At 34.1% G+C, this 24,779-nt stretch overlaps 1 protein-coding gene across 1 annotated transcript in view; it reads left to right on the top strand.

Annotated features, from left to right (window-relative positions):
• The window catches only part of LTN1 (listerin E3 ubiquitin protein ligase 1), a 64,780-nt gene extending 44,811 nt beyond the window's left edge, over positions 1 to 19,969 (top strand). Inside the window, exons 20-30 of the mRNA XM_017663301.3 lie at positions 5,296 to 5,431; positions 5,672 to 5,816; positions 6,674 to 6,887; positions 7,350 to 7,587; positions 7,888 to 7,962; positions 9,942 to 10,128; positions 14,163 to 14,334; positions 15,193 to 15,413; positions 16,842 to 17,036; positions 17,903 to 18,070; positions 18,659 to 19,969. Of these exons, the coding sequence (XP_017518790.3) occupies positions 5,296 to 5,431; positions 5,672 to 5,816; positions 6,674 to 6,887; positions 7,350 to 7,587; positions 7,888 to 7,962; positions 9,942 to 10,128; positions 14,163 to 14,334; positions 15,193 to 15,413; positions 16,842 to 17,036; positions 17,903 to 18,070; positions 18,659 to 18,721 (1,814 nt within the window). The 3' untranslated portion in view covers positions 18,722 to 19,969. The remainder of the gene's footprint in view (positions 1 to 5,295; positions 5,432 to 5,671; positions 5,817 to 6,673; positions 6,888 to 7,349; positions 7,588 to 7,887; positions 7,963 to 9,941; positions 10,129 to 14,162; positions 14,335 to 15,192; positions 15,414 to 16,841; positions 17,037 to 17,902; positions 18,071 to 18,658) is intronic.
• Positions 19,970 to 24,779: the final 4,810 nt, after the last annotated feature.

The raw sequence follows: 24,779 nt of genomic DNA, 5'->3' as shown, positions 1-24,779 counted from the left end.
CATAGCGGCTGGATATGGATCCCTGTTTTCCACAAGTGTCTGAAATCTCAGTCTCTCCAAGTATTCTGCCTGTCTTAGCTTTCCAATCCCACTAATCTGCAGAGCACCATGCAATGTAGGCTTGTGCTCCCAAAGCAGATGTCCAGGGCTGGGTGTTATGCAGTCCTAGGCTTCCACCCCCTTCCCGCTCCTCCATTTCTCTTTCTCCCACTGGTGAGCTTGGGCTGGGAATGGGCTTGGGTTCTGTCGGATCAAGGCTTTGGTTTGTTACCCTGTTTCTTGAAGTATGCTCTGTTCTCCAGGTGTATGCAGTCTGGTGCAGCTTTCTTTTCTGTTGCTCTTTTAGGATTAGTTGTATTAACTATATTTTCGTATTATATGTAGTTTTGGGAGGAGTTCTCTGTCTCTCCTCTCATGCTGCCATCTTCAGTCTCCCTGGTCGTCTTTTGTCTCTTTTTACCACTTTTAGTTTAAAATCTATTCTATCTCGTACATTTATTGGCATATCTTGTTTGTTTATTCTTTTATTGCACTGTTCAGATATATAGTGCATTTTTATAAATTAAGTTTTTGGCAACCCTGCAGCAAATTTCATTATTGTTTTATTTTTAAGAAATTGCCACAGCCACTCCAATCTTCAGTAACCACCACCCTGGTTAGTCAGGAGCCATTAACATTGAGACAAGATCTTCTGCCAGCAAAACGATTACAACTCACTGAAAGCTCAGGTGATGGTTATCATGTTTTAGCAGTAAAGTATTTTTAAATTCTTATGGGTACATTGATTTTTCAGACAATATACTATGAGACAGTTAAAAGACTACAGTATAGCATAAACATAGCTTTTATATGCACTGGGAAACCAAAAAATTCATTTGATTTGCTTTATTGTGATATTTGATTTATTGTGTTTGGTCTGTAACTGAACCTGTAATACCTCTGAGTCATGACTTTATAGCTATCCTTGCTTGCTTTTTAATCCATTTAGCCATCCTGTCTTTTAGTTGGAGAATTTAGTCTGTTTACATTTGAATAATTATTGATTGGTTAGGATTTCACTATTGGCAGTTTTTCAGGTCTTTTCTGGGTATTTTATAGATCCATTGTTCCTTGTTTCTTATCCTGCTGTCTTTTTTGTGTTTTGATATCTTACGGTGTCATAATGCTTTGACTTCTTTATCTTATACTTTTGTGTAAAATCACTATAGGCTTTTCCCATGTGGTTTCTATGAGGCTACATAAAATAACTTAAACTTATAACTCTATTTTAAACTGTTAGCAACTTAACCTCAGTAGAATTTGTGAACTTATGTTTTTACTTCTCCTCATGCTAGGTTTATTGCTGTAACAATTTACATTAAAAATGTTGTGTAACTAATCACATTATTGTAGTTATTGCTATTTTACTTTTTTTTTTTACTTCTCATGCTAGGTTTATTGCTGTAACAATTTACATTAAAATATTGTGTAACTAATAACAGATTATTGTAGTTATTGCTATTTTTATTTTTTTTTAACGTTTAAACTAGACTTACAAGTGAATTATGTACCACTGTTACCATATTACAGAGTCTATGCCTTTATATTCACCATTGCCAGCAAGATTTGCACTACTTTATGTTTTTGTGTTGTTGATTAGCATCCTTTTACTTCTACTTAAAGAACTTCCTATAGCATTTTTGGAAGGCAGATCTGGTGGTGATGACCTCCCTCAGCTTTTTGTTTTTTTTAGGAAAATCTTTATCCCTTCCTCATTTGAAGGACAGCTTTGCTGGATATAGATTTCTAGGTGGACAGTTATTTTCTTTTAGATTTTGAATATGTCAGCTCATTCTTTCTTGGCCGGAAATTTTCTGTTGAGAAATCTGCTTATAGTCTTTCAGGGGTCCTCTTGTATGTAACTTCTCTATTTTCTCTTGCTGCTTTTAATATTCTTCCTTTGTCTTTGACTTTTGACAATTTAATTATAATATACCCCTGTGTAGCCCTATTAAGGTTCAACCTATTCGGGGTCATTTGGGCTTTGTGGCTCTAGAAGTCAATTTCTCTCTTTACATTTGGGTTTTTCAGCCCTTAATGCTTTAAGTCCATTTCTCTTTTTCTGAAATTTCCATGCTGTGAGTAGTGTTTCTTTTCATTGTGCCCCATTATTTCCTTAGGCTCTCTTCACTCTCATTCTTTTTTCTTTTCCCTTCTCTAACTGGGTAGTTTCTAGTGTCCTGTTTTACAGGTTATTGTGCTTCTGTATGGTTGAGTCTACTTCTGAAACTATTGAATTCTTCAGTTCAGTTATATTTTTCAACTCTAGGATTCTGTTTGGTTTTTTTGTTGGTTGCTGTTTCCTTGTTGGACCTTCTTGTTTTGTTATCCATTGTTTTCCTAATTTCATTTAGTTGTCTCTATTTTCTTATAATTCACTAAGCTTCCTTAAGAGGGTTATTCTGAATCTTTTGACATTTCATAGAGTTCCATTTTTTTATGGTCAATTATTGGAGCTTTATTAATTTCCTTTGGTGGTATTTTTCATGATCCTTGATTACTTATATTGGTATGTGTGCATTTGAGTAATCATGTTCTTCATACAAACTTTACAGGTTTGATTTGGCAGAGATAGTTCTTCACTAGTTAGCTCATTTTGGGTCTGTGTGTGTTTCTGCTCATAATATTCTTGGGGAAGTATAGCCTGCTATTGTCTGTTTTTGGATGAGGCAACTATTTAAGCTCTCAGGATGGCAATGTGGGTTGTGGCACTGGCTTAGTACAGTTGGACTTCTGGCTTGGTTCCCTACCCAAGTGAGGCTGTAGGATGAGCTCCATGGTTGTCTGGATTCTCTGTTTAGGCTTACTAGATGGTTTGGACTGGATACTATATTCAGTAGTAGTAGAGTTATGAATTAGCTTTCCTGCTTTGGCAGGGTAGCTGGATGGGACTCGGGCCAGTATAGCGCATTGGTTAGGGATCCTAATCTGGCCTGAATGTGCATTAAATTCCTTAGTTAGGAGGGCAACAGTTTTGCTCTGCAGATGGGGGAAGCCTTGGGCTGCGTTGTCTGTTCAGGTGACCCTGTACATAGGGCTGTTGAATAGGCTATGCAGCTCCCCCTGTGCTCTGCTTAGGTTCATGTTTGGACAGCCTGAAGACTGTATTCAGTGATGAGTGGGGCTATGAATTAGATTATCTGACTGTGCATAGTAAGAGAAGCAGCTCTAAAGCTGGTAAAGCCTTTTGTTGTCTTAATTCAAGCTGTCTTGCACCCCAAGTTCCCTCACTGAACAGGGCCAGTGATTTTGCTTTGCAAACTCTTGGCTCTGCACTCCCACCTCTTGGCTTGTGTGCTGCTGGGACACAGAGCTTCCAGGAGTTGTCTTTGGACAACTCCCAGGAACCCTTTTGGTCAGATGAAGCTGGGAGACATTCTCTACCGCTGATAAGGCTGTGATTCAGCTCCTTGTCTGGGCGTGAGCAAACTGGAGTCTTCAGCCAGCAAAACTCTTTCTTTAATGATTCAAACCAGGCAGATCTGCCCCCCTGCTGTGTTGTTCCTTGGTTAAAATGTGCTTCTGACTTGGTTGTGCAGATGAGCAAAGCTGCTCGTTGGGATGACTACTACTACTTGGGCACTGCAGGTATGTACTTGGTCTACCAAAATCCATGTGCTAAGTTTTTGCCCCTTCTCCATCACAGTCAGATTCTAGTGGTTGAGCCCTGCAGATTCTTCTGTAATCCCCGTGGTGTGAGAACAGAGTAGGGAGTCCCACAAGGTGACCCACAGTGCTTCAGTGGTACTGGGTGTACCCCTGGGCTCTCTTTTCTCACTGGAGGAATGGGAGGCTCACCTGTCCATGAGGTGCTCTGCTGGCCTTGGGGAGGGACAAAGCAGTCAGTGTGTAGCTGTTTCTCTTACCGTTGTAAGGCAGTCTATCTTAATCTCTGTGGTGCAGGAGGTTGCTTCAGTCTTACTCTTGTGTGCTAGTTTTCTCTAAATGGTGTCTTGTTCTTGAATAGTTGTTAGTTTTTCTTGTAAGGGGAGCAAAGTTAGTATGAACTTATGTCAGCATGTTGGTGATATTACTCTCCTATACTTTTTTTTTTCTCTTAAATGTCTAAATTTATTGAAGGTTGCAAAAGATTAGCAGCCCTAGATAAAAATTATCTTTTATCTGGCTACATATGGGGTGCCACCCATATAAGATTCACTTTTTTAAAAAATAGGACTAAAATTTTAGGATGGTTATCTGCAAGCATGCGCCTGTTGTGTGTACACAGCCGCACTCTTCCTATACTTATAACTTCATGCCTTAGCACTCTTGGAGGGCTGCTTTGCTAGTCTTGCAGACTCATTTGTTCTTTGATAAATCCCAGTTCAGATGCCAACTTTGGGGAGCTTTTTCTGATTCAACTTAGATTCAGGTAGTTTTTTCTTATTCTGGGCTTTTGGTCTTTGTCCATATTACATTCTAATTTGTTTTAAAGTTTGACTGTACTGCTAGATGAGTCCCTTCAGGGACTAGATTTTAGTTCATCTTTCTGTCTCCAACATCTAGCAATGTACCTGGTATTCATTTATTCATTCTTCATTTAGTCAGTCAGAATGAGTGTCTCTGTGTACCTTAGCCATTATGCTGGAGAAGTATACAGTGGTAAATAAAACACAAGGTTCCTACCCTCATGGAACTTACTTCCTAATCGATGAAATAATATTAAATACATAACACATCAGTGCTATAAAGGCAACAAAGAAGTGATATTTGAGAAAAGAGAAATGTAGAGGGGCATAATCTATACATTTAGGAATTCCGTAGAGTAGAGGCAATATTTAAACTGAGAGCTGAAGGGTAAGAACAGACTGGGGATTCTAAAGAGTTGAGGACCTCATAAGATCGTTTCTGACATAATAGATGCTTATTAACTGAATGTATGAATTATGGAACAGTATGTTCTATTTTCCATCCTTATTTAACTTTGCACTCTAGGTATGGCTTTTTGTTTCTATTTGAGAGGCCAGTATGCTGACTAAGTTCAGTACTTAAGAAACCAAAACAAAAAACAGCATAGGTTAGTTTAAAGCACAAATATTATTCACTTGCTCCCTTTTCTGTGCTAGGTGCTAGGTGTATAGACAGGGTCTCTGGCCTGTGGAGCTTATTTGTTGACTTTTTCATTCATATAGGCCCTTTTTAAAGTTCTTAAACACTTTTGAAGAAAGTTTTTGACCTATTTCAAAGTACTTTCTTTTTTATAGTAGCAATATAATTCAAACAACATTTTACTTTTCATTTTGAATTTTATTTTAGGAGGTTTTGGACATCTTGCAATTTTCAATTCTTGTTTGCAAACCAGAAGCATAGATGATGGAGAGCTATTACATGGTATATTAAAAATTCTAATATCCTGGAAAAAAGATCATGAAGATATTTTTCTTTTCAGTTGGTAGGTGATATTTTATACTATGTTTTCCCCTCCTATACAGATTGGGTATTTTATAGTCATAATTTTATAGATAAAAATAGACATAATTTTATGTCTATTTAAAATATCCTATCATAGATAGGATAATAGACATTTAAGTCAGTCTTTTATAAGTATTTAAGATTTAATAGAATATTTTCTCATTGAACATCTACGTAATTCTTTAATGGTTTTGTTGTTTTGTTTTTGTCTTTATCACAGTAAATTATCAGAAGTAAGTCCAGAGATACTGGGTGTAAACATAGAAATAATCCGGTTCCTTTCCCTATTTCTGAAATACTGTTCATCTCCTTTGGCAGAGAGTGAATGGGACTTTATCATGTGTTCCATGTTGGCTTGGTTGGAGGTAAATTAATCTATGTGTCATCACCTCTGTTGGATCTTTGTGCATATGTGTATGCCAAATCTATTTTCTAATCTTACTCTTAATGATTGTGATTAGTTCCTTCACAAGTGTTTAAGCACTTTATATTAACTGTATAGCACCAGCTACTATTTGGCAGAACAGTAAAATGATAAGAGGTTTAATGTCTGCCAATATTGTTCAGTGACCAGATCTCCTAACTGCTATTAAAATGTATCCCCATTAGCTCATTTTAATATGATATTTGCAGCATGGCCCTTTTGTGTATCTTTTCATGACAAGCTTTTTGGTCTTTTTTAAAAAAATGTACTGTGTTGGTAATGCATTAAAAATTAAGCAAATTCAGAGGGAGTTAGTGTTCTTTTAAGCAACCAGATGTTTAACACTTGTAGGCTTTTACACAGTTAGCAGGGTTGAACTGGTCTGAATCTCTGTTTTGCCCGCTATTTAGCTGTATGGCTTAGGGTTTAAGCTTGACCTAGTTGAGTCTTAGTTTGTTTATTTTAAAATAGCTTAATAATGCCTAATCAGTAGGGCTCCTGAGATTATAAAGTGTTTTTAATGTATTTCACTTGTTAAGGTAATTTATATTATTTCATTTCATAATTTTAGAAATAAAAAGGAATGTTTCAGAATAAATGGATTGCTTCTAATTCATAGTATTTAATTTTGGAGAAAAATTAGTTTGATGTAAGATATATAAATGTCTCCTAAGATTATTCACTTAACTGCTTCTTATTTAAAAATTTATAGAGAAATGAAAGGAACTTTTCTTTATTGCCTTAATTTGTGGTATTCTGGTAGAAGTCTGCTCACCTGTTTCATTTTTGTTTCTTCAGACAACAAGTGAGAATCATGCATTGTATTCTGTTCCACTTGTACAACTGTTTGCCTGTGTCAGCTGTGATCTGGCCTGTGAGCTCAGTGCTTTTTTTGAATCCACAACTCTGGACTCCATTGGCAATCTTCCTATAAATCTAATCAATGAATGGAAAGAATTTTTTTCCCAAGGCATCCACAGTATGCTTTTACCTCTTTTGGTGACTGTTACAGGCAAGTGTAAAAGGGAATAATAGTGAGATTCGTTGAAACTGACTTGTTAAAATTTCAGAACAAAAACTTTGGATATTTACGTCAAACATACAGAATACTAAAAGAAAAGAGAGAGACAGCTTGGCATCTCAGAAGCATCATGTATGCCTTTTGCTTTACAGATAAGAATTGGACAAAGGCAAGATATCCAAAGACCATTGGAAATTAAAATAATAGTAATTTGGATAACGTGATAGATTATTTTAACTTGCACTTCTCTCTTTTTTAAGGATGAGATAATAGAAGTCATTTAACAGTTGAGATTATCTGAGATATATATTCAGTTCATGTTTCTAGTTAGGACTGCTTTAATACTTGTAAAATTTTTAGTTCAGTTTTTACAATAACATTGACTGTGACTCAGTCAAGCTGTATACTCACTTTGTTTTGCAATGTGCATGTTTATTTCCTTTTTGTCATCAGGAGAAAGCAAAGATACATCTGAAACATCCTTTCAGAATGCCGTGCTAAAGCCCATGTGTGAAACACTAACATATATCCCAAAGAATCAGCTATTGAGTCAAAAACTCCCTGCAAAACTGGTTGCTAGCCAAAAAACAAACTTGCCAGAATATCTCCAGACTTTGTTAAATACATTGGCCCCCTTACTCCTCTTCAGAGCTCGGCCTGTGCAAATTGCTGTTTATCATATGCTATACAAGTAAGAATTCTTCCAATTGAATCAGTGTTGAAGTAGTCTAGAAATATTAAATGTATGTTTAGTTTTAACTCCTTAGTCATTAAAAATAGTCCAGGGAAATAAAAAGTAAACTGGCCACGCATTCTAATAATAGGGACTCCTAGTTTTTGATCTTTTAGTTCACTGTTCTCAATACATAATTTACATTTAGATACTCATGGCCATAGGCCGTTATTTTAGAAAAAACTTTCTACTCTTAAGCATGATTTAACAATGAAAAATTTAATGTAATATAATTTAAAATAATATGCTTACTTCCAGATTGATGCCTGAATTACCACAGTACGATCAGGATAATCTAAAGTCATATGGAGATGAAGAAGAAGAACCAGCTTTGTAAGTTTTTTTAGTAATTTGTTTTAATATATTCTCATAATCCATCTTACTTATGACTCTAGAAGACTGAGGCAACACAGAAACTCTAAATTTAGACTATATATTCATTCAGAAGATCTTTTAAAGTTATTTATAAGATATAAATAAAATACAGAATTTACCAAAAAGATAGTTTCTCTCCTTAATTGTACCTAAGTCATATTTTCAGCTTGCTACTTGTTTAGTAAAACTTTTTTTTGGTAACATGATAGATGTGGGAAGAATATATCAATTCATATACCTATTGAGCACCCACTTTGTGCAAAGTATTAAGTAAATGCTGAGGGAAAAGTACTGTGCTTTAATAAATGTTCTTTTTCTTAGGGAGCTTATAGTCTAATATAGAGAACCCTTATAATAGAAGATAGAATATGACAAGTGCTAAGAAAGAAGGATAGATAGCATGGTTATGGAGGCACAGTTGCTGTGCAGCCAGAAGGAAGACTTTTTTGAGGAGGAGACATTTATGCTTTATCCTTCAGGTTAGGTGGTAGTATAAAAAGTTAAGGGAACACTGTGTACAAAGGCATGGAGGCATGAATGTTCAGGATATGCTTGGGGCATGTTTCATAGTGCCACTTAATATGTTTTTATTGTCTATATTTTCCTCCAGCAGAATATAAACTCTTGGAAGGCAGGCATTTTTGTCTTTTTTTCCCAGCTGTGTTCACAGCATCCAGAATGGTTCCTGGCCTAAAGCAGACTTACTACTCATCATGAGGATTGCTCATTTGTTAAGAAAAGAGTAAATGAATAGGTATACAGTAGACAGGAAGGGTATAGTGGAAAATAAAGGTGGAAGGGTACTTCAGATAATGAAGGGCTTTAAAGATGATTTTTTCTGAGATTTGGGCCCTCTTTGGTAGAAGGTGGGCTCCCACCAGCTGATTCTGGCAATAGTAGGAAGCATAAATTATGCAAAAAAAGCAAGTAGAAGTAGAGATCATTCCAGAATGTGTGTGAATGGAGGACAGTGTGGAGGTGGAAAGATGTCTGAATTGGTATTTGTAAAATCAAGTGACTATGTGTATGGATTAGAAAAGGGTTGCTAGATAAGATGGTGGTGTTGAAGGTAAAAACCTAAGGGCAGAAGCTTGAAGACCTATATTTATAGGCTAGGAGAAAGAAGCCAGCCACAACAGAAGAAAGATTACAGAGGTAAAAGGAGAGGAGGACCAAGCTGGAATGTCGTAGAGAAGAGAATTTGACAGGATATATACAAGTATATCACTTTTTTGAGAATCCCCAAAGTGTTAATGAATGTGGTAGTTCAGTCAAGAAGAAAGTTAACTTACACTGTCATGAATTAATGTGCATGTTAAATTCACTTTCCTGAAAAGATGTACAATCTTATGACCTTTTTATTCTTTATAGAATGATAAAGGACTTGTTAGGGCTTGTAGCCCCTGGCCTTCATCAGTTCTCTAACTAGCTGAGGAACTTTAGACTAATCATTTAGCATCTCTGGGTGTGTGAATTATTTTTTTCATCTATAAAATAGAAGTTTGAAACATATACCTTCTGAAAGGGTCTTTCCTTTAAGGGTTAGCTTCTAGATTCCATATTTTTATAACATTATATCCATAATATATAATATATATATAATATATATTAAATAATAATATATAATAAATATTTTATATAAATAAAAATTATATTTTATATATATTTTACATATTTGATATACTTTTATATTTATGTTTTTATATATTTGTGTATATATGTGTGTGTATATATAAAACATTTTATACCTTTCAGATTCTGTAATTGCAATTATATGCAAAATGAGGAGTTAAAATTGAATCTAGGAAGGGGAACTTTTAAAATGATTATTGAAAAATAGGGAAGGATTTTTATAAAATGCTTAAAATTTATACATGCTGTCAAATATGTTAAGGGACAAGTTATAGACACATTTATGTTCAATCACTGATTCTTAGGTCACCACCGGCAGCACTGATGTCTCTTCTTAGCACTCAAGAGAACTTACTGGAAAATGTTTTGGGGTGCATTCCTGTTGGACAAATAGTGAATATTAAGCCAATGAGTGAAGACTTCTGCTATGTTCTGGGATATCTCCTCACTTGGAAATTAATACTTACTTTCTTCAAAGCTGCTTCATCTCAGGTAAAAAAACATGTAACAACTTTGACAGTTCTGTCTTGTATGTGTTTCTCTGTTACTTTCCTACACTGCCTCCTTCCCCTCCTTTTCTAAAAAAAAAAGCTGGGTGGTGGGGGTGGGCAAGGAAATTCCCATATTTTAATCCTATCTTCTCTGACTAACTTCAGATACTCTGCTAAATTTATTTCTGTCCCTACTTCTTCACCCTCCCACCATTTGTTTTTAAACACATGCGCGCACACACACACACACACACATACACACACACACACACACACACACACACACACACACACACACACAGTTTTTGCAAAATTAATCAATCTCTGGAATGTGATTAGATCAGTTTTTTCCTAACTGAATATAGCCACCAGGTCCTTTTATTGCAGTAAACAGGATTTGTATAATCTATACTACCAATGTAGTAATTTTAAAGAATTGGATCTTGCTTGTTTTTTTTCTTTTGATAAACTTCTGACTCTTGTGGAGATTTCAGTTAATACTTGATTGGAAATTTACTTTATTTGAAAATCAGTGTTTAAATAAAGACCTGTGAAACATTACCTATATATAATTAAAACTATAAAGTATCCTTTAATTATTTTGCCCTAATTATTCTAGCAGCCACTAGATGTCTCTGTGGTCTCATGTTCAAAAAGACAGACCTTATTGTTCAGAAGGGAAGCTGGAAAAATCTCAATTAAAAAAAATTCTTTTAGGCAATCTCCACCTAAAAATCAAATGTTGATTGAATCAGCTTAATAAGGTGTGTGGCTTCTTTGACAGGTCAATACAAAAACACTCCATTTATCACTTCATATTTAAAGTGTGACTGAATATCATGGCATTCATTTCTAAGGTGACTTTTCAAAATTCTTAAATTATAATATATGTTATTGCTAATAATCTGTTATATAAATACATCAACATATGCATCTTGGCATTTGTATATCTAAAGGGAAAATCAAATCACAGAGGCAACATTGATCTATATGTCTAAATTGTTTTATTTCTTTTCAGGCCTGCTACTTATGTTTAAGACGAGCTAGTTTTATTTCCCTATATCTTATGAGCTCCTTGTTGGGCTTTTGTACTCATTTCTTAAAATATTGTTGATCTCTAAAAAATAGTAGCACATTGAGACTTCTCTGTATAAGAATTTTGTTCTTTTTTATATTCAGAAATTAGGAAAATAGCCATGGATCATCTTTTTCATTAAACCAGAGTGGGAGAGGGGGCACAAAGAATGATATAGCAGCATTTATTGGAACAGGAATTTGAACTAAGCTGTGAACAGATAAACCAGAATAATCTAGTAAATAACACTAACTACATGAATCTTGACACAAAACAGAATTAAAAAAAAAACTTTAATCAGGCTTAAATCTGAGTTGTTTTTAACTTGCATTTCAGGAAATTCCTCGTAAATCAGATTGAACTGGAACCAAAGCTCTGTGTGTGTGTGTGTGTGTGTGTGTGTGTGTGTGTTTTACAGTTTCACTGAAATATATTTCACATTCCATCAAATTTGATAATTTAAATGTAGAGTTTGGGGTTTCTAGTATATTCACAGAATTACGTAATTATCATCACTATCTAATTTTAGAACATTTTCAACACCTAAAAACAAAAAACCCTTATGCATTTGCAATCTTTTCCCATTTCCTCTCAAGCCCCACATCCCCTGGCAACACTAATCTCTGTTCTATCTCTATGGATTGCCTGTTGTGGACATTTCACAAATGTGGTCTTTTGTGTTGGGCTTCTTTCACTTAGCACATGATGTTTTCAAGATTCATCCACATTGTAGCATGTATTAGTACTGCATTCCTTTTTATGGCTGAATAATATTCCATTGTGTGAACATGTCACAGTTTGTTTATCCATTCATCTGTTGATGGACATTTAGGTTATTTCCACTTTTTGGCTATTTTGAATAAAGCTGCTGTAAGCATTTGTGTGTAAATTTTTGGGTAGACATATGTTTTCATTTCTCTCATGTTGTATACCTAGGAGTGGTATAGCTGGGTACTATACATATATTTTTAGAAGTCCATTATTTATGATTTTTAAAAAAGTTTACTGTCATTCCTACTTTGTAGTTTTGAAAAAAATTCAGATTTACAGAGAACAAGGAAGACTAAGTCAATGAAAAGTCCTAGAGTCACAAATTTTTAACATGTTGCTACATTTAAAAGCATGCTATGTCTGTTTACTTTTTCTCTGCTGATCTACTTGCAGGTAAGTTGCAAATGTCATGATTGTTCACCAAAAGTATTTCTAAACATATATTTCCTAAAAACAAGAACATGTTTCTACACAAGTATAGTATAATCATTATACTCAAATTAAATTTTGATGTAATAATATTATCTAATTTGTATTCAAATTTTCTCAGTTATTCCAGCAATGTCCTCTATAGTTTTATTTCCTTTTCTGTTGACAGTTCTATCAATGATCATGTTTGCATTTGTCATATTTCTTTTTTTCCTTTTTAATTGAAATGTAGTTGACATGTAATACTGTATTAGTTTCAGTTGTACAACATAGTGTTTCGACAATTACATATTTTATGAAATGCTTACTACAATAGTTACTGTCACTGTACAAAGTTATTGCAGTATTATTGACTATATTCCTTTTGCTGTAGTTTTCATTCCTACAAATTACTTACCTTATAATTGGAAGTTTGTCCTCTTAATCCCTTTCACGTATTTCACCTCGTCCACCATGCCCTTCTCCAGCAAGCACCATTTTCTTCTCTGTATTTATGAATCTGTTTGTTTTTTATTGATTTATTTTTCAGATTGCACATATATATACATGCGTGTGGAATTATATAGTATTTGTCTTTAGCTTATTTCACTTAATGTATCATCTTTAGGTGCATCCATGTTGTCATATTTCTTTAACCTATAATGAATTCCCTTACCTTTCTTCTCTTCCTTGTCTTTCACTAGGTCAGCTATTTTGTAGACTGTGTTACAATTTGGATTTGTCTGATTGTTGCGTCATGGTTAGATTCTGGTTAATTTTCAGCAGGAGTACCTACTGCACAGTGGTGATGCATCCTCAGTGTGTCATCTCAGGAGGCACAGAATGTCAGTGTGTATTTTATTGGTGATGTTAAGTTTGGTTACTTGGTGAAGGTAGTGTCCTCCAGATTTCTCCATTGTAAAGGTACTTTGATCAACACACTGAAGAATCAATTCCAAATCCTATGGCTTGATCCTTGTATTGGAGTGTACATAGTGTTCTTTGTTCTGTGAAGAGATGTATGGTATAGTGGGAGAAATCATTTTAAAACAGGTACATATACCAAAGAGTTGCAAAGTAAATGTTAACAAATGAATTATTTTCTCTGTTAGTAAAGGATGAGTTCTAAAGCACATTTTACACAGATGCCTATAGTGTACCTATAGTGCCTATAGTGGTGCCAGGTTTTCCTATTTTTAAAAAAGAAACCAGAATCCCATATTTTTCTGTGAAGTATCCTGACTTATAAAACAACTGTGAGAAGACCCCAAGACACTTTGGACTAGTAGGTTTTGCTCTCTGTCCTGAAGGGATGCTGGAGTATTTGCTCTAAGGGGATGTCAGCCATAAAAATGGAATTAGTTTTAAGCAGGATTTTGAAGGATTAAGGACTGTGATGTGGAAGCAATGTGTAGAGGACTTGGGAGGAGAGTGGGTGAACATCTGTGGTAAATGATGAATAGATTTTCTTGGCTTAGGGACTTCAAGTGGAGGTGAACTTAGTTAATGGGGAGACAGTTTGAGAAAGATGTTAGAAGCGTATGTGTAATAAAGAGGGATAGTGAAAACTTCTGGTTTATGAGGAAAGGGAGCAGTGCTACAGATATACGTTTGAAAAGTAAGAATGTGGCATACATTTTGTAGGACTCTGTAATTCTGAGTGTTCAAATTAATGCATTTTTACTGTATTCTTGTATAATCTGTTACTTAGATTTATTTTTATATACTGATTCTTTTGGTTTAATTGGGTTTATTAACAAAAATTCTTCATTCTTCACCAGCTTCGAGCTCTGTATTCAATGTACCTTCGAAAAACAAAAAGTTTGAATAAATTGCTCTATCACCTGTTCAGGCTTATGCCAGAAAATCCAACTTATGCAGAGACAGCTATTGAGCTTTCAAATAAGGACCCTAAAACATTCTTTACAGAAGAGCTCCGGTTGAGTATTAGAGGTTAGTAAGATGTGTATTTGTGTTCTTTCATGGAAACTTGGTCCAGATTAAGCTATGTTATGCTTTATTCTGGGGGTATGGAGAGTAACTCCAAATGTAGTCCTGGCTTTCAGAATGTTGACATGCAAGATTTTCCTTATTTCTCTAACTAGGGCATAACAAATAGATCTTGTGGACAAAGTTAAGAATTTAATAAATACTTGAAGCTTAGTTTGTTGAGACTATTATTTTTTATTCTGTAAAGAAATATTTATGTGATAATATTTTATAGCCCTGTAAATAATTAGCTTTCAGTTGGGGAAATAAAGATGAGTATAATTTATTTCCTTCATTCTGGGAGCTCATATTTTAGCTGAGGGGGTAGACGTACATGCATCCAGTTGTACTACAGTGCCTTGGAGATCTGAGAATGGGACTCTGTCTCATGAGTATTGAGGTGGGTGTTCTAGTATCTTTGCATATCACATCAGTGAGCTCTGAGGAAGGTAAAGGAGGCCAAACTTTGTTTCATGATTTATAAGAAAGAGAGAATCTTTAATTTTTCCTCCATTAAAAAATATGTGTGTCCCATTTTATTTGTGATCTTTCAGGTGAAATATAGAATGCGATTTCTAGGCAAACATTTCAGTATCAGTTGGGATCTTCATTCTTTTTACTTATTTTTGACATTCTAATGGTTCATTTTGAATGTGAGAGAAAGCTCATATCTAGAGTTCTTGTTTCTGTGTTTTGGTTTTTTTTAATGGGTCCTAGCACTTGTGTTAAGGAATTAAAAATGATTTTCTAAGGAAGATACTAATATTAGCCTGTTATTCTATGTAAGAAATAATTGTTACTAAGAATTTGTTTATTCTTCAGAAACAGCGACTCTTCCATACCATATTCCACACTTGGCTTGTTCAGTCTATCATATGACATTAAAAGACTTGCCTGCCATGGTGAGGCTGTGGTGGAATAGTAGTGAGAAGCGTGTTTTCAATATTGTGGATAGATTTACAAGCAAGTATGTCAGCAGTGTTCTTTCTTTTCAAGAAATATCTTCTGTGCAGACAAGTACACAACTATTTAATGGCATGACGGTTAGTATTGTCTTAAATTTTTTCTAGAAAATTGTTTGAATATTGGTAACATCTGTCACCTGAAGTGAGTATCATCACAATTGTAACCCTTGGTTCAGAATTTATAGAAATTGTCTATTTTCTGATTCTGTTATCAAATTGTAATATTCATGCAGATGTTGAAACAATGCTATAATTTCATTTACCCCCACCAGATGTTTCTGAACATTCATTAGTTCATTCAAACTATATATTGGAATACTTAACAGACATCAAGGCACAGTGTGCCAATCACCTGGAAAATGAGCAGTTTAATAGGGTCAGATTCCTGTCCTGTAATGACATACAATCTAATAAAGGGAAAAGAGTGATACTGATAGTTTTTTGTAATAGAAACTGGAAATTGGCACAGTAAGAGGAAGAATGCTCTGCAGTCAGAGTGGGAAAGATTCATCTGGCTGAAGAGATTGATCGTTGACTTTACAGAGGAAGATTACTTTGAGGTGGGCAGGATTTGTTTTTGGGGAAAATGAGGGGAAAGACATTTAATATAGAGAAAACAGTATGGAAAAAGCAGAAAGCTTGGAGATGAGAATGTAATTTCTGTGATTGCCCAAGAAATGATGAATAACCCAATATTCATAGAAAGCAGGATTCCTGAAGGTGAATAGAGAGCAGACTGCTTCTATGATGCATTACGGCCATGTTGGGAAAGGACTCAAGTAACAGTTTAAAGTATTTGGTTTTATTTTGCCATGGAATCCTTTGAAACAGTGACACTGTCAGATTACAATTTGTAAAGTTGCTCTGACTGCAATAGATAGCATGGACTGTTGACATGGAGCTAGAGTTCAAAGGATGAGAAATGAGCGATAAGGATGGATGGCCTCAGTGAGGCAGTGTCAGTGGGAATATTCCATAAAAGGGGAGGGATGTGAGAAATTTTGTGGTGACTTATCCAAATTTGTAACTCATTAATACCTGGGATGAGGTAGAAGGAGAAATTTCAGAAGAATAAATTTGTCAAGGATGACAGTTTGCGTTTTATGTTGTTTCAGTGCTAATATGAAATCAAAACCAGGTATAAATATTCTGGCAGTTGATGATTGACTTTAAAGCTCAGGAGAATTCTGTGGTAGAGAAAGACTTTGGGAGACATCTAAATAGAAGTGATATTTGATACCCTGGGCATAGAAGGGAAGAAATAACCCATTCTGGCATTGGTCTCTTAAAAATAACTATTGTGTGTCAAGCCTAATATAATAAAACATACTTTTTTTATGAACAGTATTTCTTTTGAAACAAATTTTGTTATAAAGTCACTATAAAATGTCAGGTGTTTAACCTGTTTATGTTTTCTTTGAAGACTGTTCTAATAGTCATCAGGTCAAGATGTTTTTTTGAGTGCAAGAAAAGTTTGGCAAAATAATTACCTTTCATGTGTTGCAGGTTAAAGCTCGAGCTACTACTCGAGAAGTAATGGCTACTTATACTATTGAGGACATAGTTATTGAACTTATAATACAACTGCCTTCAAATTATCCATTGGGTTCAATAACAGTAGAAAGTGGGAAAAGAGTTGGAGTGGCTGTTCAGCAGTGGCGGAACTGGATGCTGCAGTTAAGCACTTACCTCACCCATCAAGTAAGTTTCTGTGTACACATTTGGCTTGCCAAACTAGAGAGGGAAACTGCTGATCTACCATTTGAAAGGGCAATAAAACTTAAAATGTATCTTCCTGCTTAAGGCTGATATTTCCTTGGATAAACCCACATATATGCTTAAATGACTTGAATTTGCCAAGCTGTTTTAATTTTTAAGGGTCTGTAATTTCTTTTTTGGTGTGTGTGATTAATTGACTTTACTTCATTCATTGTCATTATAGATGATATAGAACAACACATGGTACTAAGGACATTGAGAAGGAATCTTTTATAAGATTCTGGACAGATGAATGTTTTCTAAGCTATTTTACTCATTTAATCTCTTCTCCTATGTAGTTAGAGAAATCCCAGTACTAACGAAAACCATGACTTTTAAACAAATGACAGTCTTCTCTAATTTTGTTTGCATAATTGTACTGTATCTCAGGCATTCTACAATAAGGAAAAAGTATTTTAAAACAAATACATTCACCAGTATTGTAGAGCTGAAACAAATCAGCAGTTGAGAAGGTAAAGAAATAATTTAATCATTTTAGTTAAAAATTGGGAAAACTGACCCAAATTATTTATTAAAAGTTTCCTCAAAACATTCTGAGACTATAAAAGTTGAAGTATTCGTGCAGAAGCCTTTTTTTCAAGTCTGCCTTTAATGGAGACAAATTATATCTGGTTCTTAAAACTTGGGGGTCATTTAAAAAATATTCATAAAACTTTGGACATGTGAACATAGCTAAGCAGATATTCTTCTTTCCAAATTATAATTTAACTTCAAAATTTGTGAAATTGAATAAAAATTACATTGGTGATCCTGAATGCAAATTGACTTTTTTTCCTTCTTGTTGATAGAATGGAAGTATTATGGAAGGCTTGGCATTATGGAAAAATAATGTAGACAAACGTTTTGAGGGTGTTGAAGATTGCATGATCTGTTTCTCAGTCATTCATGGTTTCAACTACTCTCTTCCCAAAAAAGCATGTAGAACATGCAAGAAAAAGTTTCATTCAGCCTGCTTGGTAAGTCTGTTAAAGAGAAATGAACTTATTTATATTTTATGTATATTACATATGTATGCTGTCTAACTTCGGAAAAGTAAACGTGTTAAACTCTTAATTGTAGTTAATGGGAAACAATAATTTTTCAAAAGCTATAAGACATAATTAGTACTTTACTGAGACTGGTAGCATCAAAACACTTTAATAAATGGGTGTTTCTAATACACCTTTTAGCTCCCAAAAAAACAAATGGTCTTCTAAGATCTAGACCGTAAAGGAGACTGAAAAAATTGGAACTGTGGGCCATCTGGCATCAGAGGTTTTGCTCTTTTTAAACATCAGTTGAAGAGAAAGTTGCTGTATGTTTCGTTGTTCCACAAGAGGTCTTCCTTATGTATCTTAGTGTTTATGTGCATGAGCCTAGGTAGAGGCAAGCATACTGCAGCCTTTGGAAGTAATACTGAGTTGTGTTGATTTTGGAGGTGGAGAAAGCAAAAATTTTGGAATTTTCCCTTTTTTTACTTTATCATTTTAAGGCTTCTTTAGATATATATATAAAATGACAGCTTTTAAAAGTCCTTTTAACATATAAAATCTTTTCTTTTTCAGTACAAATGGTTTACATCTAGCAACAAATCTACTTGTCCACTCTGTCGTGAGACCTTTTTCTGAGATTTTTTTCCCACCAGAAGTAATCCCTGAAGTAAATCAAGCAAAGGCAGTGAATTTGGATCCATCTTAAAGTGTTGATGTAAGGAGGCCAGTGAACATTACTTATAAATAGGGCCTTCTCTGGAAAATGTATCTTGGTTAATGTAATGATCCTAAAATCACTTTTACTTATCTTTAGATTGTGTTGTAAATGTTTGGAAACCTTTTCTTTGACAGGAGAATATTACATATTTGAGAGAAAATATTTATATTAATAATCTCTTTGTGTATTTAAAAATAAATATGGAAAAAGCCTAAATTACAGAATTGGAATTTGTGAAAGCATTATGCAACTGTATTATACTGATAAATCCATTTAGTTTGTTGACTTATGTTCTAGAATAGTCCAAGGGAGGCAAATGAATTAAGAGGGTTGATTTACAGCTACAGATATTTTAAGACTTATTTATGAGTTATGACAACAAAATTAATATTCTGATTTTGTAGATATTTTAATGATAAAGTGAGACTAAGCTATATTAATATAGCAAGTTATTTTAAAGCATGCTCTGAAATTCTAAATAAAAGAGTGTAAACTGAACTTTAAGGTGCCTCCATATATCAAGGGTTATGAAAATCAGAAAACTAAGTTCATAATAACACTGAACTTTTGCTGTGGAAGACAAATTTCCATGTATTAGTGACCTATCTGTGAATTTATTACTCAGTTTGAATCTCCAGAGGGTGAGACTTTGAGACAAACAGGAATTCGGTTATTTTATTCATGAAGCAGAGTGGTAGTTATCCCATTATTGAGAAGAAATAAATAAATTAGTATTTCTGAAACTTAAGATTGGCAGAAGAAGAAATTTTTTTAAAATGTTGTAGGAAGCTTTCTAATTTTGTAAGCAAGATTTGGTGTTCTTTCTGGCCAGAGTTACACTAAATTAGAAATCTGTGGGAGTTAGTTTTTTTGCAATCTTCAGAAGTACAAGTTAAGAATTTTAGTACTAAGCAAAATTCAGTATAACAGACTAAAGTAGAGTAAGTGAAGAACTGCCTTTTGCCACAACACTGTTATGCCTAAAATTGTGCCCAAAATGTAAAAGTATGGAACTTGTAATAATTTTATTGCAGTCTTCCATTACATGGGAAATATTAGCATATCTAATAGCAAGGTTACTTGAAAGATCAGCTGATCATCTCTCTTGCAGATGTTTAATTTGGCAAAAAGCAACTCATGTTAAATAAAATTATGCTTACCATCAACTGGGTAAATGGTTATTATTGAAATAGTATGAATATGGTCAGAGTATTATAGTTGAGAATGAGGTGTTACATGAGTCAGTGATCTCTTGAGTTGTATTTGTAGATGCAGTGTCCTACCTAATTTCTTCTGTGTCCTAAATTTTTTGCTTTAGTATATATTATATTATAGCCTTGAGGCTCAAGGAGTCAGTCAGTGATGTACAGATAGCAAAATTTTACTACCTCTTCTTAACAACCCTTTCTGAAAATATTCTGTCTTTCTATGTCTCTCTCTGACATAGTAATCCCAAAGGATTGTGTTACTCCTCTGTGAAAGTTACACTTCCTTTAAAAATGGTTTTATAATAAGACTTTGTTTGTAACTTTCCAGTATTAGTACTTCTTGGCTTCTGACCCAAACCCCAAGTAGAAAAGAAAAAGGAATAATGGAGCATTGCTTTTCCACGTTAGTATTTAGGGCATCAGGTTCTGGGTGGAACACAGTACGATACCTACTCTTCATACTTAGGACTCTAACACATTTCTTTGAGACTTGTAAATATAAATGTAAAGCTTGTTTTACTGTTTATATGCTAAAGAAAAACCTTTCCAAAATAAGACTAAATTTAGAATACCACATTAATTAAAGTTTTACTTATACAGCTTTGACAACTCTAGAGAGTACCCTTTAAAATTCCAGCATAAGAACATTTTAAAATTGCATGATATTCAAAGCCCATTCATAAATTAATAATTTAAAATTCTAATGTAAGTTTCAAGTTTTAGATTTATTTTTAACTCTTATTTATCACATGCTCTAATGTATCTACATAAGTTTCTCTGGCTTAAGTAATGTTATTATTTGATTAGTTTTTATGGTGTGAATAATTAATGTTATTTGATTGTTATACCATATGTGCCCATTAAAATTCTTTTTAATTACAAGATATTTCAAATATGCATAATAATAATTATAATAACATAAATACCCTTGTATTCTTCACAAACTATTTTGCCATATTTGCCTCTGATTTTTAAAGAAATAAAATGTTACTCTTTTGTACTCCTCCCTGACGCCATCTCCTCTTTCCCTCCCTAGAGCTAACCTACTGAAGTTGGTGTGATTCCTTCCTATTTGAGATTTTATACTTTATCTCATGTTTGTATCCATAAATAATAGATTGCAGTCTTTAAAAAATTTATATTTGTGATATCCTATTATCTGTTATCTTTAAAGAAATTTTTTAATTGAAGTATAGTTGCTATACATTATATTGGTTTCATGTATAAAACATAGTTACTCAACATGTATCTACATTATTAAATACTCAATGTAACTGCTGTTTAGTATCATATTGTATCAGTTTACCAATTCCCCCGGTAGTGATCTCATGCAAAGATACTAGATATTCTGGACATATGCCCCAGCATGGAATTTAGATGTCAAATTGCTCTCTGAAGTGAGGTGCAAGTTTGTACACTCAATGCAATGTAAGAGAATTCTGGTTTCCCTACCTCATCACTTAGTCTTACCAGATTTTTAAAATTTCCCAGTCAGAACTGTGAGAGAGTAGCTGGTAATTTAATTATATTTTCCTGGCTAACAAGACTCTTCATTTCATATAGTTATTGATCATTATTTTGTAAAGTTATTATCTAATGTCAGTTTTCTCTTTGATTACTTGTATTCTTATTGATCATAATGCTTTATCTGTTACAGGGCTTCTAGCATGCGGCTTGACTATTTTTTTCTGATCACTTATTTTTTTTAAAATTTTGTTATCATTTATCTGCAATTACATGAAGAACATTATGTTTACTAGAGTCCCCCCTTCACCAGGTCCCCCCCACAAACCCCATTACAGTCACTGTCCATTGGCATAGTAAGATGTTGTAGATGGCTTGACTTTCAACATGGTCTGTGGCTGTCTTTAATTATAGAGTTTTTCAGTTAAATTTAGTCAAATTTGTCTTTCTCCTTTATGATTGAACCTTTTTTATGTTAGGTTTTAAAATTTTGTTCCTTCCCTGAGGCTTAAAAAAATTCTATTTGTTAGTAGTTACACATTTCAAAATATGCCTAATTCACCTGAAGTTAAATTTTGTGACTGTTGTAAGGTAGAAATGTTAACACATAGTGATAGCCAGTTCTCATAGCATCATGTATTAAATAGTACACCCATTCCCCACTAGCTTTGTAGTGCCTCTTCTTATGTTACCAAATCCCCTTGCATGTGTGGATTGGTTTCTGGGCTCTGTATTCTTTTCCATTGGTCTGTTTATCTGTGTTAATTCTACACAATTCTTTATCTTTAACAAGAAGCTTTATAATTAATCTCAAAGAGTTGGTGAGTAGTCCTCTACTCTTGTTCTTCTTCAAGACTTTCCTTCTCCTTTTCAGCTGCTTATTTACCATCACAGCCAATTTGTCTTTACTATAATGAATTGTCTTATGGAAGAATTTAGCAGGTGCTCATCTTAGGTTTTATCTGGTGCAAACAGGTGGCTTTTCTGGCTTTGCCAGATCTTATACTTAAAAGGTCTTACAACCCAGTTATTCTCTGTTTTTCAAAATTCTGGAGGTGAAAAAATTTGCATATCTGTGATAGAATCCTTGAACCTCCCATGAATTTGTCTTTCTGTTTTATGAAAGTTCCTTGTAAAAGGACTGGCTGAGCTGGGGGTCTGCTATTCCAGTAGTTTTGACAATGTCTTTTTTTTTTACTGTGGATTTATTTTTAAAGATAGCAACTTAGCAACTTCTTTGGGTAGCACCAAGGCATCAAATAATTTGTATATTTGGTGTCTAGATATTTATAGGTACATGAGGAGGTTAAGAAACCTGTTTCCATGGCATTCCAAATTGATAATTTATTTCAAAATATACAGGTTGCAGCACATCAGTTTTCTCTTATTTTCAACAATGTGTTGTGCCCTATAAAAAGATCACAAGTTTGGCCATTTGAACCTATTTGGCTTCTGGTAAGGTATTGGATTCTAAAAGACCTAGGTGTAGTTATTGTATAATAACCAGTTGAATTGTTCATTTCATTCTTTAAGATTCGTTAACAAGCAATATTTGTAAAAATGTAGTATTGGAGTGTTCAAAATTTGTGTTCTGGGCATGGACACTTTTCCAGCTGAAGAACCATAATCATGGGATTATCCATCAGCTGAAGGTCATAGAGTTTCTGGATTTGAGAGGTCTACACCAGTTGAAGGTAAAATGAGAAGGAGAAAGTGATAATATACTTTACGTGGTACATCAGATTTACTTTTCCAAATTGATTTTGTACTTGTAAACTTGCTGAACTTGTTTATTCCAATAATTTTTCTGTGGATTCCTTAGGACTTTCTATATTTAAAATCATTGACAAACAGATAATTTTATTTCTTTTCCAATCTAAATGCCTTTTATTTCTTTTTCTTGCCTAAATGCCATGGCTAGAGTCTCCAGTGTTGAGTGGAAGTGGTGAGAGCAGAGATCTTTGTCTTGTTTCTGATCATAGTGGGTGAGCTTTTAATATTTCAACACTGTTGTTAACTGTGGTTGTTGCAATCAGATTTAAAGGTGAACCTAATACAAATTCTGAAGATACTTCAACTAATTAGGTGGAAGTTACTTGACACAAAACAAGCTTTTGGATCAAAGGATAGGCTATAAAAGGCAGTGGAGTTTTGATGCATGCCACGATGTTGAAAAACCATTTGAACAGAGGTTTTCAACTGCAGTACTGTTGGCACTTTGAGCTGTGTAATTGTTTGTTTTAGGGACTATCTTGTGCATTGTATTGTAGCATGTTGAACAGTATTTCTGGCCTTAATGCCTACTAGATGCCAGTGCAGCATCCTGGTTGTGATAACCAAAAATGCCCAGACATTATCAAATATCCTCTGGGTAGCAAAATTGCCCCCAGGTGAGTACTGTAGTATTAGAACATGGACTAATCAAGCACTGTTCAGTAGAAATATAATGTGAAACATATAGTATTTTAAGTTTTGCTAGTAGTCATATTAAAAAATGTAAAAAAATGAAATTAGTTTTAATATTTTATTTTATTTAACTCAGTATCCAAATTACTATTTCAACATAGTGTAATCAATATAAAAATTAATATAATTATTAATACAAGATATTTTACATTCTTTTTTTCATATTAAGCTTTTGAAATCCAGTATATTTTAAATTTATAGCACATAGCAATTCAGGTATTAAATTTTCACAGAAATAACTTTACCTGCATTTAGATTTCAGAAGATTTACAGTTAAGTAAATTCAGAAATCCAGGTTTTCCCAAACACATTTTCCAATAACTGGATTGAGTGTTCTCTTTAAAATTAAATAAAAATTTAAATTTATTTCCTCAGTGTTATTTGTTCTTTCATATACAATTAATAATATTACATACAGCAGTAATAACAATGTAACTCCTTTTGGGTTCCCGAACCCAATTCCCATGGTCATATGTGTGTGAGAGGGGGTCTTTCCATACATAACACCAAGCAATTCTTGAACATCAGCAGGGTGTCAGAGAAATCAGTTCAGATGCTATCTGCCTGGAGACAGCACCAGATTCCCAGGTTAAGGGCTCCATCCTACAAGAATGGCCCCCATCCCCCACTCCAGGTGCTGGTCACAAGCCCCAGGTTACCTGTGCTTCTGACCTACTGGCTACAGATTGGAGGTTCCCACGACCCTCCCCCTTAGGTTTGATTAATTTGTTAGAGCAGCTCACAGAACTCAGGAAAACACTTTCATTTAACAGTTTAATAAAGGATGCCGTAAAGGATACAAGTTAACAGCCAGATGAAGAGATACTTAAGGCAAGGT

Source organism: Manis javanica, chromosome 3 (assembly GCF_040802235.1).
Source record: "Manis javanica isolate MJ-LG chromosome 3, MJ_LKY, whole genome shotgun sequence".
NCBI lineage: Eukaryota > Metazoa > Chordata > Mammalia > Pholidota > Manidae > Manis > Manis javanica.
Note: the sequence above shows the minus strand (reverse complement) of the source record. Positions and strands in the feature narration are given on the sequence as shown.